Source organism: Vigna unguiculata, chromosome 8, assembly GCF_004118075.2.
Source record: "Vigna unguiculata cultivar IT97K-499-35 chromosome 8, ASM411807v1, whole genome shotgun sequence".
In the NCBI taxonomy this organism is placed as follows: Eukaryota; Viridiplantae; Streptophyta; class Magnoliopsida; order Fabales; family Fabaceae; genus Vigna; species Vigna unguiculata.
This window is the reverse complement of record NC_040286.1, coordinates 37,350,790-37,365,075: the sequence shown is the minus strand read 5'-3', so window position 1 is coordinate 37,365,075 and position 14,286 is coordinate 37,350,790. Positions and strand designations below refer to the sequence as shown.

Sequence of the window (14,286 nt, the reverse complement as noted above, 5' to 3'; positions counted from 1 at the left end):
TTAACTGAAAGTTAGAGAAATAATGTTGTCTCACTTGCTAGGCGAGATAAGACTCATTGGGCAAATTTATGCAAATTGCTTTAACTGGTCTTAATCAGTCAGTGAGCGAGACACTCACTTAGTAATTTTTGGAGGATTTTTTTCCTGTGTTCACTTGTTGGACCAACCATGGTGTTGCTCAATGAGAATGTAGTTAATGAATTAAGGATCCATGAAAGTACCATTATATTTTTTCCATGTTGGGTAGTCTTTTGGTTTGGTCATGCCAGATGGTGGTTTGACTTGACAAAACCAAATTTTAGATTTTGCATTTAACGATATGGTAATAGCTCGATGTCAAGTTGAAAGTTGTCACCATTTAAAGGTTTTTTAACAAGAACCATTCAAGGATGATTTGAATGGTGAAGGAAGTAAGAGATCAAATTTGTTCTCATCGTTGGCCATAGTGGTTTAGAAACAAGAGGAAAAAAATACGAGAAAAAAAGAGAGCAGGTTGTAACCACTCTTACACCATGTAAGTAAAAAAGAGATACCGTGAAATAATCAGATTATACTTTTATTTAGAAACATACAAGCAATACAAATATGTATCTATAATTTGATGATTATGCTCCAATAACTCAACTATTTATTTCTATAGTTAAGTTATTAAGAGTTTCCATATTTATAGGAAGAATCATGGGATATGATTCACTTTCCTAATACAAGTGTGGGTGTGGGACATCCATGATTCACTTTTCTAACATAGGTGTGAGACATCAACAATGAGACTGTCACAAGAGAGTGTAGATTTTTGGAAGCTACTTGTGTATTTTATTTTGTAATTATAGAATTCTCTTCCTTTGATAAAGACTTTTGTTTTGAAAAAAACTTGTTATGAACTTCTATGAGGAATGCTGTAATACTTGGATCATACATCGGTAGTTAATGTTTGTTTAATATTAATTATGGAATACTTTAAATTAGTACAATAATTCTATCATTGTTATAATTATCTAACTTTCTTTAGGTGGACGGTGAACTATTATGAAAAAGAGTTTCACCATCTGTAAAACTCATATCAACAATCTAATTACACTCTAATAATATTAATGAAACATATATTTATCTTAAACCCTTCAATATCATATGCAAGTCCCAAAATCTCACTATCACAACTAATTACCCATGATCAATATATCATTTATTTATTTGATATATTTATTACTTTTTTGAAACAATATAATTATTTGAATGATAAATAAGATTTTTAAAACAATGTTTTAAACAATCAAATTAATAGAATTTGAATTTGAATTATTAATTATTATTTAAATATTTAAATTTAACTATCTTTTTTGTAAATTTTGATTTTAGAAAGTTATTTGTAAAATAAACATTTTTTGAAATAAAATTTCATTTTAAAAGGAAATTCAATTATTTAAGAGAATTTAAATATAAGATATTTTACTTTATCAAAATAAAATACTTAACAAATAAAGATAATTTAATAATAATTAATTTAAACATAGTACATTTTAAATTTTTTAAATTATTGAAATTTTTCATACAATGCAATGAATTATCAAACAAAACACAATAATAATCATTATTCAGTTTTTATTTTCTAATATAATTATCCGTTAGTACTCTTTTATGTCTCTAAAAAAGAATTATATATGAAATATTAAACACAACCAAACTTATCATAAAACATCATTTTATGTTGCTAAACTTTAATTCCAAACTTAAAAAGTAAGGAATTGGATGCATCCTTTTTATTATCCTAACATAACTGGCCAAACTTTCCTATCGCTATAAAAAACAAATAATTTTGACATCAATTATTACTTGATTTGGAAAACATGAGTTAGAATGCCAAATTGATAATAAGAAAGGTGAAGAAAATAATATAAAAACAAAGTCTCCATGATGTTCTTTGTAATTTCATAAAATTTAAAAGAATTTTTCCTAGGTTCACATATATGCATTCAAATTCATTAATTAAAATCATTGTTTGGTGGAAAGATATAGGAAGAAAACTAGAATTAAAATTTAAGTTTAATTATTCTTTTAATATTTGTTTTTGTTTTAAAATAAATTGATCCAATTTTTTTTTAATTTTAAATTTGATCATAATTTTTGAAAAATTTATATAATTTGATATTTTTGTTAAATCTCTTAAAACAAATCAATGATATTTTTATCAAAATTGACATTATGATTATGTTAATTATATCAATAAAGTACATCATTATTGTTAACAACTTCAATTTTAATAAAATATCATGTTTCAAGACTCTAAAAAATGACCAAATTATTACATCAATATCTTACAAATTAGAATTAATTTGAAACTTCAAAAAAATTAAAGGACAAAAATTAATGGTAATCCAATCAATCACCACAATTATTTATCTTTTAAATAAAATATTATTACCATGTAAATTAATTCAGGCATAATATATATAAGGGATATTTTTTCAATATTTGGAAAAGATTAAAACAAATCATTTTAAAAATTTCGAAACTAAATTAAACATTTTAAGATTGGAGGGACTAAACAAAGACAAAAATGAATCAAAGAATTAAAAAAAATGTAAAAATTTAATCTTTTAAAAATAAAAAAGTCGTGAATAGTGTTCAGACTAAAATTGAAATTTAAATAGAATAAAAAAGAATTTAATTTGTATTTTGTAATATTAAAATAATCCATTTCTAATTCAAACAACATAACTAAGTTTATTTAAGAAATACTCTAAGACTGGGTACGAAAAATATGATAACTAAACATGGTAGTTAGACTTTAGAAGGATCTAGAAGGCCAAAACCCTAGCCAGCACTCCTACTTAACTTCACACTGCTACGCTTCCTTGCTCTATTTCCGTCTTTTGCATCTTCCCTGCAACCCTCTGAATCTAACCCTAAGACAGATCCAAAATGTCGGAGACGGAGACGTTTGCCTTTCAGGCGGAGATCAACCAGCTCCTCAGTCTTATCATCAACACCTTCTACAGCAACAAGGAGATTTTCCTTCGTGAACTCATTAGCAATGCCTCCGATGTAAGTTTTTTTTTTTTTTTCTGCACTTTCCTCTTCTTATTGTGTTTATTACTCTTGTTCTTGCATGATCTCGTGTTCTATCATACGTTGATTCTGTTTTTGTTTTTATTATGACTTTTTCATCTTGATATGTCATAGTTTTATGTTATGGTTTGAAATTTCGCATGTTATCATATTATTGATAGGCCTACAGGATTTATTGGATGTGTTTGGAACTCTTTTTCCGTCCGTTGCTATTGCTATGATTTGCGTGCATATCATTATTTATCCATGTTAGCGTTGTTGCTTCATGTTAGAGATGTTGATTCAATGTTAGAGTGGTTGATTCATGTTAAAGCGATGCCAATGATTCTCTTTATTGTTACTGTTGTTGAAACCCTAAATACTAATTAAATTAGAAAACGAATTTTAATGGTTTTCATTAATTTTTTAAAATTTTGTTCTGTACCTGTGTTTTTGTTTGGTTCATTTTCCATGTGACTAATGATCTTAATAAATCCAAATTAGTATTCTGCCGTCCCGTCAGGTGGGATTGATAGTTCTTAATTATTTCTATATTTCTAACTCTGTATTTAAATACTTGGTTTCATTTTTATTCTCGCTCTGAACAAAACACTTAGGCGTTATATATAATTTATGTTTGCTGTTCTCTTTGGGCGATATATCTGATTTCTGGCATGTTTTTACCTGTACAGGCTTTGGACAAGATTCGATTTGAGAGCCTTACTGACAAGAGCAAGCTTGATGCCCAGCCAGAGCTGTTCATCCACATTATTCCCGACAAGACCAACAACACATTGACTATCATCGATAGTGGTATTGGCATGACTAAGGCTGGTAAGTTACGATGGTTTGCCATTCTTGGTTAGATTTTTTGTTCTTTTTGAGGTATCTTTTTTCAATTCTTGTTCATTTTATGTTGCAGATTTGGTGAACAACTTGGGTACAATTGCGAGGTCTGGGACCAAGGAGTTCATGGAAGCCCTGGCTGCAGGTGCTGATGTGAGCATGATTGGCCAGTTTGGTGTCGGTTTCTACTCTGCTTATCTTGTAGCAGAGAAGGTTATTGTTACCACAAAGCACAACGATGACGAGCAGTATGTTTGGGAGTCCCAAGCTGGCGGGTCCTTCACCGTGACAAGGGATACCGATGGTGAGAGTCTTGGCAGGGGAACCAAGATAACCTTGTACCTAAAGGAAGATCAGCTTGAGTATCTTGAGGAGCGTCGTTTGAAGGACTTGATAAAGAAGCATTCCGAATTCATCAGCTATCCAATTTCTCTCTGGATTGAGAAGACTATTGAGAAGGAGATTTCTGATGATGAGGATGAGGAAGAGAAGAAGGAAGAGGAGGGCAAAGTTGAGGAAGTCGATGAAGATAAGGAGAAGGAAGAGAAGAAAAAGAAGAAAATTAAGGAGGTGTCTCATGAGTGGTCTCTGGTGAACAAACAGAAGCCCATCTGGATGAGGAAACCTGAAGAGATTACCAAAGAAGAATATGCTGCTTTCTACAAGAGTCTTACCAACGATTGGGAAGAACATTTGGCTGTTAAGCACTTCTCTGTGGAGGGTCAGTTGGAGTTTAAGGCTATCCTCTTTATCCCGAAGAGGGCGCCTTTTGATATCTTTGACACAAGGAAGAAGCCTAACAACATTAAGCTGTATGTACGCAGAGTCTTCATCATGGACAACTGCGAAGAGTTGATTCCAGAATATCTTAGCTTTGTTAAGGGTATTGTGGATTCTGAGGACCTTCCTCTTAACATCTCCAGAGAAATGCTGCAGCAAAACAAGATCCTGAAAGTCATCCGCAAGAACTTGGTTAAGAAGTGCATCGAGCTTTTCTTTGAAATTGCCGAGAACAAGGAAGATTATAACAAGTTCTATGAAGCCTTCTCTAAGAACCTGAAATTGGGTATTCACGAGGATTCCCAGAACAAGTCAAAGCTAGCTGAATTATTGAGGTATCACTCGACCAAGAGCGGTGATGAGATGACTAGCCTGAAGGACTATGTTACCAGGATGAAGGAGGGACAGAGTGACATCTACTACATTACTGGTGAAAGCAGGAAAGCTGTGGAGAATTCCCCGTTCTTGGAAAGGCTGAAAAAGAAGGGATATGAGGTGCTTTTCATGGTTGATGCTATTGATGAATACGCAGTTGGTCAGCTGAAGGAGTTCGAGGGTAAGAAGTTGGTGTCTGCTACCAAGGAAGGACTGAAACTTGATGAGAGTGAAGACGAGAAGAAGAAGAAGGAAGAATTGAAGGAGAAATTTGACGGTCTTTGCAAGGTGATAAAGGATGTGTTGGGTGACAAGGTGGAGAAGGTTGTGGTGTCTGATCGTGTTGTGGATTCTCCGTGCTGTCTGGTGACTGGTGAATATGGTTGGACCGCGAACATGGAAAGGATCATGAAGGCGCAGGCATTGAGGGACAGCAGCATGGCTGGTTACATGTCAAGCAAGAAGACGATGGAGATTAACCCTGAGAATCCCATCATGGATGAGCTCAGGAAGCGTGCTGATGCCGACAAGAATGATAAATCTGTCAAGGATCTTGTTCTCTTGCTCTTTGAGACTGCTCTTCTAACTTCTGGTTTCAGTCTTGATGATCCCAACACTTTCGGTAACAGAATTCACAGGATGCTGAAGCTTGGTCTCAGCATTGATGAGGATGCTGGTGAGGCAGATGCTGACATGCCACCTCTGGAAGATGCAGATGCTGATGCGGAGGGCAGCAAGATGGAGGAAGTTGATTAAATCTAACTTATCGTCTCATTGTGATTCCAGAACTATCTTTTATATTTAGTGTTTGTTTTTAATTTTGTAATATTTGAACTTTTGTCGGGTCTCTTTTTGTCCGTTTGTTTTGAGTTAATCTTATATCTCAAATATTAGTATCAAGATGGAGCAAGTTGATTGATTCTAACTATTTTCTTTTAGAAACGTGGTTGCAGAACGGTCTTTTGTGTTATTTCCTTTTAAATCAGGAAATATTCGAACTCAGTTTCTTATCTCAAATTTTTTACTATGAAAAAATGTAATTTCATTTTGTATTAGTATTTAGTTTTAATCACTGTGTTTTTTTGTACAAAACATATATACAGGGAGTGTTTAAAGTTTGAAGTATGCTTAAAAATCTAAGATAGATAGCCGAATTGCTTAAAATGTATTTTGTTTTTCATTTTAAACTTTTTTGCGTTTTACATAAATTAATTATTATACTGTATTTGTCGAATGTTGTTTTCGTTTTTATAATCGATCAATAATACAGAGTCTGGAGTAAAATATAATATGTAACAATTAATGTAGTTTTACACTGTTTTACAGACATGAACCCGTTTGTCACGAAAAATCGTCCTTCTTTGCCGTCGCTTATATCAGAAAATGTTTTACAAATCTTATCATAGGTTGTCATTCCATTACCATTAAATCACCATTTTTTTTATGGTATGTTACTTATTATCCTGAAATAGATTTATTTATTATTACTTGATGAAGAACTTCAAATTTAATTGAACCTTATTATTAGCCTAGTTTCAGACAAAAAAGATGGTAAAGGAAGAGAACAAAGAAGAAACAAACATGGTTGTTTAGAAAAGAAATAGTAGTATATTATTATACTATACAAGCTTGGTGAAGTAAAAGAGATAAATACAGTAAGAAACGTACACACATAGTTGATTATAAACACGAGAGTTCTTTCTATCGAAACATTTGCAGCAATGATGAGAAGAAGCCATAGAAAATTTTACTGTGGTTGGAGTGAGGGTTTGAAGTCCCTTGAAGAGCCAACAGAGTTTGAATGGCGCATTGTGTCAACACGGTGTTGGCGACACCTGAAGGAGCCAACATGTGTGGTGGGTGAGCACAGACATTCCCTCTTCTCACTACAAGACCTCTTCAATTCGCATTCACTCGTCGGTGATTCAGACATACGCACTTTCAAACCTGGGATTTCTACTTCTGTTCCATTCACATGCTTTACTTTGATGCAATTCTCCTCTTTCTTCATCTTTGCCTCCATCTATTTTATGTAATAAGTATAAATTTAAGTTTCACATCAGAGAAAAAAAACTCATAAATTTAATGTTTCAATATTTTATATTAAAATTGATATCAAAGATGTTATAATTTTCTTTGGATTTGAGCTATATGATATATGATCCGCTAATGATTTAACGTCTAATTATGGTGCACGATAATATGTATGTACATTTTATAAATGTTGAAGGCAATATATGAAGGAAATGTATGAAGATTACTTAGATAGTTGAGAAGGTTTCCAGAAAAATATGATGTTCTTCCGTGGATGGATTACTTGTTTGACAAAAGCGTGTGGATTAATTGTCTGCAAAAAAAGTAGAGGAAAATGATCCCGAAATGAAAAGATTCAGAGAAACTTAAATGACAAGCCGTTATCCAATTACGTTTAGTTGTTTAAAAAATGTGTGGTATTTGCTGTCAACAATTTATGGCCACAAGTTCTCAAAATGCTCTGTTGCCATTTTTTTTCTCAACCTACTTCTTGGACAATAACAATCATTTATCATTTGCTAATTTCAACAAATTTCTAATAATTTTGACACCTTCTTGACCTCTTTCTAACATTCATTTTTTTCACAGACCCATTTTGCTTCTCCATTATGCCACGTGCACAATCTTAAATTTACGTCATTATTTTGTCTTTTATTATCCTTTTTTCCTCTATAGGATGCTTTTGTCTCAAATATTTTCAGATGACAATAAAAGAAAAAACTTAATTAATTTGAAAGACTATGGGATTCATCACCTACAACCAAGTATTTATAGTATAGTTTTGGCCACTGGTGAGCTATTCTGTACAAATATAACCTCACTCAAGTGACCAATGTAAAGTAGTATAAAAGACCAAAAACTAAGGAGAAAAGAAAAAGGAAAAAGAGAGGGTAATATCAGGAAGTATACATGTGAACAAATAAGATTAATCCTTTTGTCTGTTGTTTAAGCTATTTCTACATCTCCAATCCTTGCTTGCAAAGAGGACAACATGATGTAATTTTTAGCCATTGATCCACACATTTTAGATGAAACACATGGGAACAAGGCAATTGTCTAACTTCCTCTTTGTCTTTATACTTGGTTAAGCAGATACAACATTCCTGTAAGCACATCACAACACAAACAAATCTATCAGTTCAAAAGATTTGGAAATATGACAGATCTTGAAATAAATGGAACTTAAAGCATATATCAAAACTGAGAATCACGATTATATACTACTATTGCCAAGACGGTTCAAGGGTTTGGCAATAGTAACATATAATCTTTATCCTCAGTTTGAGACTTTTCTTTTTTGGAGGTTTAGTAAGAAAAGTTAGATTTTTTCTCTAAAATTGTTTATAGAAAAGATAGTCTATATGTACTAGTGGTAGCACTTACTTGGTCTTCATCAATCAGTTTTTCACTCCCATCAGAGTCATTTCCAAGCTCTGACTTTGCACGACCTTCTTTATGTCTCCAACTTGGAAGTTGTGAAATTTGATCTTCAGAAGCTCCTTTGTCAAAAGAGGCTATGTTCATGTTGTAGCCAAGGAGGGTGCTAATGAGTGGCACAAAACAGCATAGCAGCAGAAACAGTAGAAAAGGGAAAGAGTAGCACACTGCATTCCAAGCAAGAAGAGTGATGCAGAGCACATGCAGTTTTGGAGCTTGTTCAAAGGATCCAAAACGTGAGTCAAAAACCCAAACATTTCCCATCACAAACCATATGGCAAAGAAAAGCTCAAGTGAAGTCCTACACTTGTTCATCAAGTGTGACATCCTGCACACACTGAACAATACAGTGCAAAGTTACAGTTTCAAATTTCACATGATTTATATCCTTAATCAGATAGAAAAGAATGAAATAAGCAGAAGATTCTGATCACAGTGAGAAAGCTGTGTTGGGCTATTTGATTCTTGCAATCACTTTTTAAAGGGATAAACTAAAATTAAGATTGCTATATGATTACTTGACACTTGGTATTTTCCTATCTTCAACAATCATACACGTTTTGTGAAAATACCATAAGTTCATAACCAACTCAAAGGAGAGCAATTTTTCTTTTTATCAAACAGTTGTTTTCAAACAACAGAACGATGGTATCAAACTTTTCTAGCCAATTTTAAAGCATACTCATGGCATTAGTTCACTACAATACAGTAATTAAATACAATTACTCATGATCACTAGCAATAAAATTGACAGAAAAAAGTTGAATTGCATATGATACCTGGTTTCTTCATGGTTTCTCTGCTGTTCTATATCAGAAACACCGAGAGCATCTCCTTGAGTGAGATAAATTTGACGATAGCGACCATAAAGTAGCAGCAGATTAAGAACAACACCAATATCATAACCAGAAATCCAAATCCTCATAGGCCAAATAGGTCTCTCCCTCTTGGAAATAGCCAAAGTGAATGTTGTAATGGTTATTTGAACAACCAAAGCAATAAACTCCAGCATCATCCAAGTGCTAGAATTGAAAGGGTTGGAGCCAAGATTGGACCTTGATCCATTTTGGTAATGAAAAACTCTTCTCAAAAAGGTAAACCATCTTGCTCTAGATATTCTCATGGCCACCCGAACCAAGAAGGAAGGAGGGGTGACACGTGGAGGCCGGTTTCGAGCACTGGAAACTCTATCTTCTGTGACAGAATTTGAAGAAAATGGAACCATGCTAAAGTCTTGCTGTGGATGAAGAAAGCACCTAGAATTCATTGATAAAACGTTCTCTTTTGCCCCGTTTGTGCAGAGAATTTGTCCAAGGCGTGTAGCAGAGAACAGAGAATTGATTGACTCCAACAACAATATTTCTTAAAAACTCAGCTTTGCATCAAAAGAACTTGAAATTGAAGCATCCCAATTGCGAACTTTGAAGAATAGAATTGGTACCTTGATCTGCAAAACTCTTAGCAACAGAATCAAACCAATCTTCAACTGCATGATCGTTTCAGTAACCACATAGTTTATGCAGAGATAAAAATATGAAAGAGGAGATGAAGAGTTTATAGAAGATGATGAAGGGAAGATTGGTGTGAAGGATTTGTCAAGAAGGTGAAGTTGTGTTTCAGAGGGTGACCAAGAATCAAACTGTTGCTGAGGTTTGCTTTGATTCAAAGGGAATCACAAGGTTTGGAGGGAAGTTAACCGTTGGCCAACTTCCTCTAAGCTTTATTTTATATGAAGACAAGCTCACAAAGCAATTGCACTCCAATTTCTCCTCTTTCTTCTTTCATCCCTAATCTTTATTTTTGTTTTAGTTTTGACGGCACAAGCTGAAACAAATATATCTTAGTTCCTTAAGAACATCAAATTTGTTTTTTTTTTTCCTTAGTTTTACATATTAATTATAAATTAGGTAAATCCGACAAAGATTCATTTATCGTGACATTTTTTTATCAGTTGTAAGTTGATAAAGTTAATGTGTCAAACTTGAACCATAAAATAACTAACTGGACTTCACCATAAAGTGTTCAGGAACTGTAATAAAACTGTGATAAAGGTATTATCGTATCATAAAGAATTGGATAATAATTTTTGATAATTATAAACAGGGTTAAATATGTTTTTATACCAATTTTCCGTAAAAATTGGAATTAGTTCTTTTTCGAAACTTTGGTCCAATTTAATCTCTCAATTTTAAAATTATGTGAATTTAGTCATTTTAACCAGAGTTTGTTAAGTTTATTTGAAGTTTCAAGTGCGTTTCATGATCGTTTCTTAGTTAATATATTAAAGCAAAGATGTGTCGAACAGTGTAAATATCTCAAATGCTATTATGAAATAGTTTGAAACATTAAATAAACTTAACAAAATTTGCGTGAAATGACTAGATTCACGCAATTTTGAAGTTGAAAGACTAAATTGGACCAAAATTTCGAGAATGAACTAATTCTAATTTTTACAAGTTGAAAGAGAAAACATATTTAACCCTTATACAGTTTAATTATGAAAAGTAAATTAATATGAAAGACAAAACAGTGTTGATATCAAACTTTATGATATAAAAATCATTAGTCAAACTCTGTTATTATGATTCATCGAGTAATTCAACATCGAATACTTCTCAACTTTCATGAATGTCTCTTCTCGAAGTGCTTACTCTATGTTGTTTTTTGTCTTGGTTTCTCTACTGATATATATATATATATATATATATATATATATATATATATATATATATATATATATATATATATATATATATATATATATCGCAATTTTGAAAGAGAAACTTATTTGTAAGTTACAATTTCACATCAGGTGAGAAATTTTTTCACTCAACAAATTGTGATTGGTTGAACTAATATTAAATAATCAACATATTCAGAATCTATCTTCACAATCTTTTCATAATTAATTGGGATTTATTAAGCGAATTTGGATTTGCTGAACATATTATCTTCTCCAGAAAACATGTATTATGTCTTCTTGGATTGCTTAGCAATATTAAATTCCTTTAATAAATTCTGTAGTCCTAATTTTTTGTTTTGTATCCCTTCATTTGTTAAGTGAAATTGGTTTCACTCACCACCTTTATATTTTAGCTTCGAGATCTATCTTTCTCGTAATATCTCATAATTTAAATGTGTTAAAGATGGATAAAAAAATAAGATCAATATACAATATAAATGAAAATGAAGATAATTCTCATTTTATAAGTTATTTTTGTGAGAATTAGTTACACTTAAATTTATTTTTTAATATGGTATTTGAACAAAGAAAATTTTAAGAAAATATTGTTCGGTTATACTCATAAATAAAGTGTTTCGATGACATATATTTATCATAAATTTGTTCTTAAAAGATGTAGGGTAAGTTTGAAAAATTTTCATTTCATAAGTAATGTTTACGTTCTTACCTCAATTGGATAACATTATTAAATCATATCCACGACATTATTCTATTTTGAAATTTAAAACTTTTATATGATTTTATCCTTAAAATATGTATGATATGTTCTAAAATCTAAAACTTTGATCATGATTTTTTATTCTTAAAAAATATACAGGAGATTAAAGAAAAAAAGATACATTTAAATCATTCTTGTTGTTGTGAGACACTCTACAAGTACATATATCTACGGGAACATGAATATCAATTTACCAGAAAAATCCCTAAACTTCATATTGAATCTTTGAAAACAAAAAAAGTAGCAGAAACGCAAAGATTTTTCCTTTTTTGGGAGTGAAAAGAAAGTGAAGTGTATCTGTATTTGAATGAAAGTGGATAAGATTTAGTGGTAAGATTTGTTCATATTATTTAATTATCATAAAATTGTAATATGTGAATATAAATACATAATAGTGATTTGAATTGTGGCGGGTACAGTTGATATTTTGGTATTATGTGGTAAACGGTTGGCCACCTAATCCCACCAACTGTAGTGTGGCCCTTCTCCTCTCTAACAATAATTGCTATGTTTTTTTCTTCTTACCTCTTCCAATCTCTTCTAATTAATTATAGATCTTCACTTTCTCTTAATTACACAGGTGCAAAAATTAAAGGAAAACTAAACGTACAATTGTGGAGACAATTTTTCAATTAGGCCTAATTTTGTATTTGGCTACGATAAATCAAAATCAAACGTGGAAAAGCCTAAATTTGAGGCCAAAAAATTGACGGCTAAAGGTCAGATTCACGCGTTCTTGAATGCAGGAAGGTGTACAAATTTCAAATATTCATACTCATATTACAAGTTCCATTTTCTATTTTGAAGAAAAAAGAGTCCATAAAGTTTAAAACGAGCATAATTTATATTAAGACCTTCATCCCTTGCTAATAAATGCTGAAGAGAAATGAGATAGGGATAGAGATCAAATTGGGTTCAAATTTCTCACTTAAGGTTCATCATCATGGGTTTGAATCATATTGGATTAGAAAAAAAAAACTTAATTTTTTCAGATGTCGATCAAACTGAACTTTTTACCTAATCCAGATTAAAGGGTTTGAGTTGGATGATCCATAATCTATTAATAACAATTTTTTTTTAGTTTTTTATTTTAATTATTTTTCACTTTAATTATGTAATGGATGATTTTTTTTTTTAAAATACTAAATTTTTTTTCAATAATATTTAAAAATTTTAGATGTTTCATTTAGTTTTTGTCAAATTATATAAATTAACACTGATTTTTAATTACTATCTTTAATCAAGAAACAAGTTCTTTGAAAAACTAAAATTCTACTTTACAGATTCTTTGACGTGTTTTTTTTTTCATGTTTTCAAAATATATTAATTGATTTTAATATTTGAAAATATATATCTTATAATATATCGAAAGAATAATATATTTTAAAGACATCAGGGAAAAAACATAAAAAATTGAAGGAAGAATTAAAATTAAAATTAAAATTAATTATTATCCATTGTCGTGTGATTCACGAGTAAAGCACGTCGGTTAAGCTGGTTTTGACGTATTAGAATAAAATTTGACCCCATTTGAGCGGTGAGACATGCAACGTGTTAATATTGACGTATCTCGCAAAGGAAAGCTATCACAATCACTTTCACAAAATGGATAACAAATCAGAACAACTCAACTTCAACCCCAAACACTGTCTTCTTAACACGATTACATGGACAAAACAATACAAAACAAAAAACTTCACACAAAACTATGCAAAACCTATCTCAAATTCTCAATTTGCAACATCAACCAATTAAAAGTTGTAATGTAAATAAATTAATTTTACAATTTTAATCAGAGTTTATTTGAGTTTATAAATTCTTGAATGCGACTTTGTTCTTAGGTTAGATTTGTTGGCGCATACAAATATTGAATATTAATAGAAAAAAAGTCACATTCATGGGCAAGTGCATCATCATCATCAACAAAACAAAAAATTGATAATTATTTGTTGCTAGCGACTTACCGACTCTGCCCATTATAATATATTTTGCGTGTAATTTATTATAATTGAACTTCTTTTTCAAAAATCATATTCACTCAGGCCAATAATCAACCAATTACAACAGGTGCAAAATTGACTACTACAAATATACTATTATTTTTTCCTTTTCCTTTTAATAGAGATATAATTAGTGAATCATCAATTATATTGTTAAGTTGATCAAGTCTTAAATTTAACATATTCATCTGTTGATCCATTAATTTTGAGTTATTTTTGTTGCCTTGGGTTCATGTCCTTATTTGAACCACTTATCCTGGAGGAATAGGTCAAGTGTCTGAAAGTTTTACAGTATTAAAACTAAGTAT

The 14,286-nt window shown here is 31.3% G+C and overlaps 2 protein-coding genes across 2 annotated transcripts; one reads left to right on the top strand and one right to left on the bottom strand.

The window, feature by feature from the left end:
- Positions 1-2,759: 2,759 nt before the first annotated feature.
- Positions 2,760-6,048, top strand: LOC114194301 (heat shock cognate protein 80-like). Its single transcript, XM_028084429.1, has 3 exons — positions 2,760-3,042; positions 3,738-3,879; positions 3,968-6,048. Exons 1-3 carry the CDS (start codon positions 2,920-2,922, stop codon positions 5,800-5,802), a joined length of 2,100 nt encoding a protein of 699 aa, XP_027940230.1. The 5' UTR covers positions 2,760-2,919; the 3' UTR covers positions 5,803-6,048.
- Positions 6,049-7,805: 1,757 nt separating this feature from the next.
- Positions 7,806-9,784, bottom strand: LOC114194300 (E3 ubiquitin-protein ligase At4g11680-like). Its single transcript, XM_028084428.1, has 3 exons — positions 9,297-9,784; positions 8,464-8,854; positions 7,806-8,183 (listed from the first exon to the last, which is right to left on the bottom strand). The coding sequence occupies exons 1-3, from the start codon at positions 9,782-9,784 to the stop codon at positions 8,037-8,039; spliced, it is 1,026 nt and encodes a 341-aa protein (XP_027940229.1). The 3' UTR covers positions 7,806-8,036.
- Between the last annotated feature and the right edge of the window lie 4,502 nt (positions 9,785-14,286).

Bases quoted from the DNA above. Each gene is read 5' to 3' on its own strand.
- LOC114194300 (XM_028084428.1), bottom strand. From the start codon at position 9,784: ATGAATTCTAGGTGCTTTCTTCATCCACAGCAAGACTTTAGCATGGTT. The intron at 8,855-9,296 runs GTATCATATGCA...TGTATTGTTCAG, and splicing joins AGAAACCATGAAGAAACCAG to TGTGTGCAGGATGTCACACT. The intron at 8,184-8,463 runs GTAAGTGCTACC...ATGTGCTTACAG, and splicing joins AACTGATTGATGAAGACCAA to GAATGTTGTATCTGCTTAAC.
- LOC114194301 (XM_028084429.1), top strand. From the start codon at position 2,920: ATGTCGGAGACGGAGACGTTTGCCTTTCAGGCGGAGATCAACCAGCTC. The intron at 3,043-3,737 runs GTAAGTTTTTTT...TTACCTGTACAG, and splicing joins TCATTAGCAATGCCTCCGAT to GCTTTGGACAAGATTCGATT. The intron at 3,880-3,967 runs GTAAGTTACGAT...TTTATGTTGCAG, and splicing joins TATTGGCATGACTAAGGCTG to ATTTGGTGAACAACTTGGGT.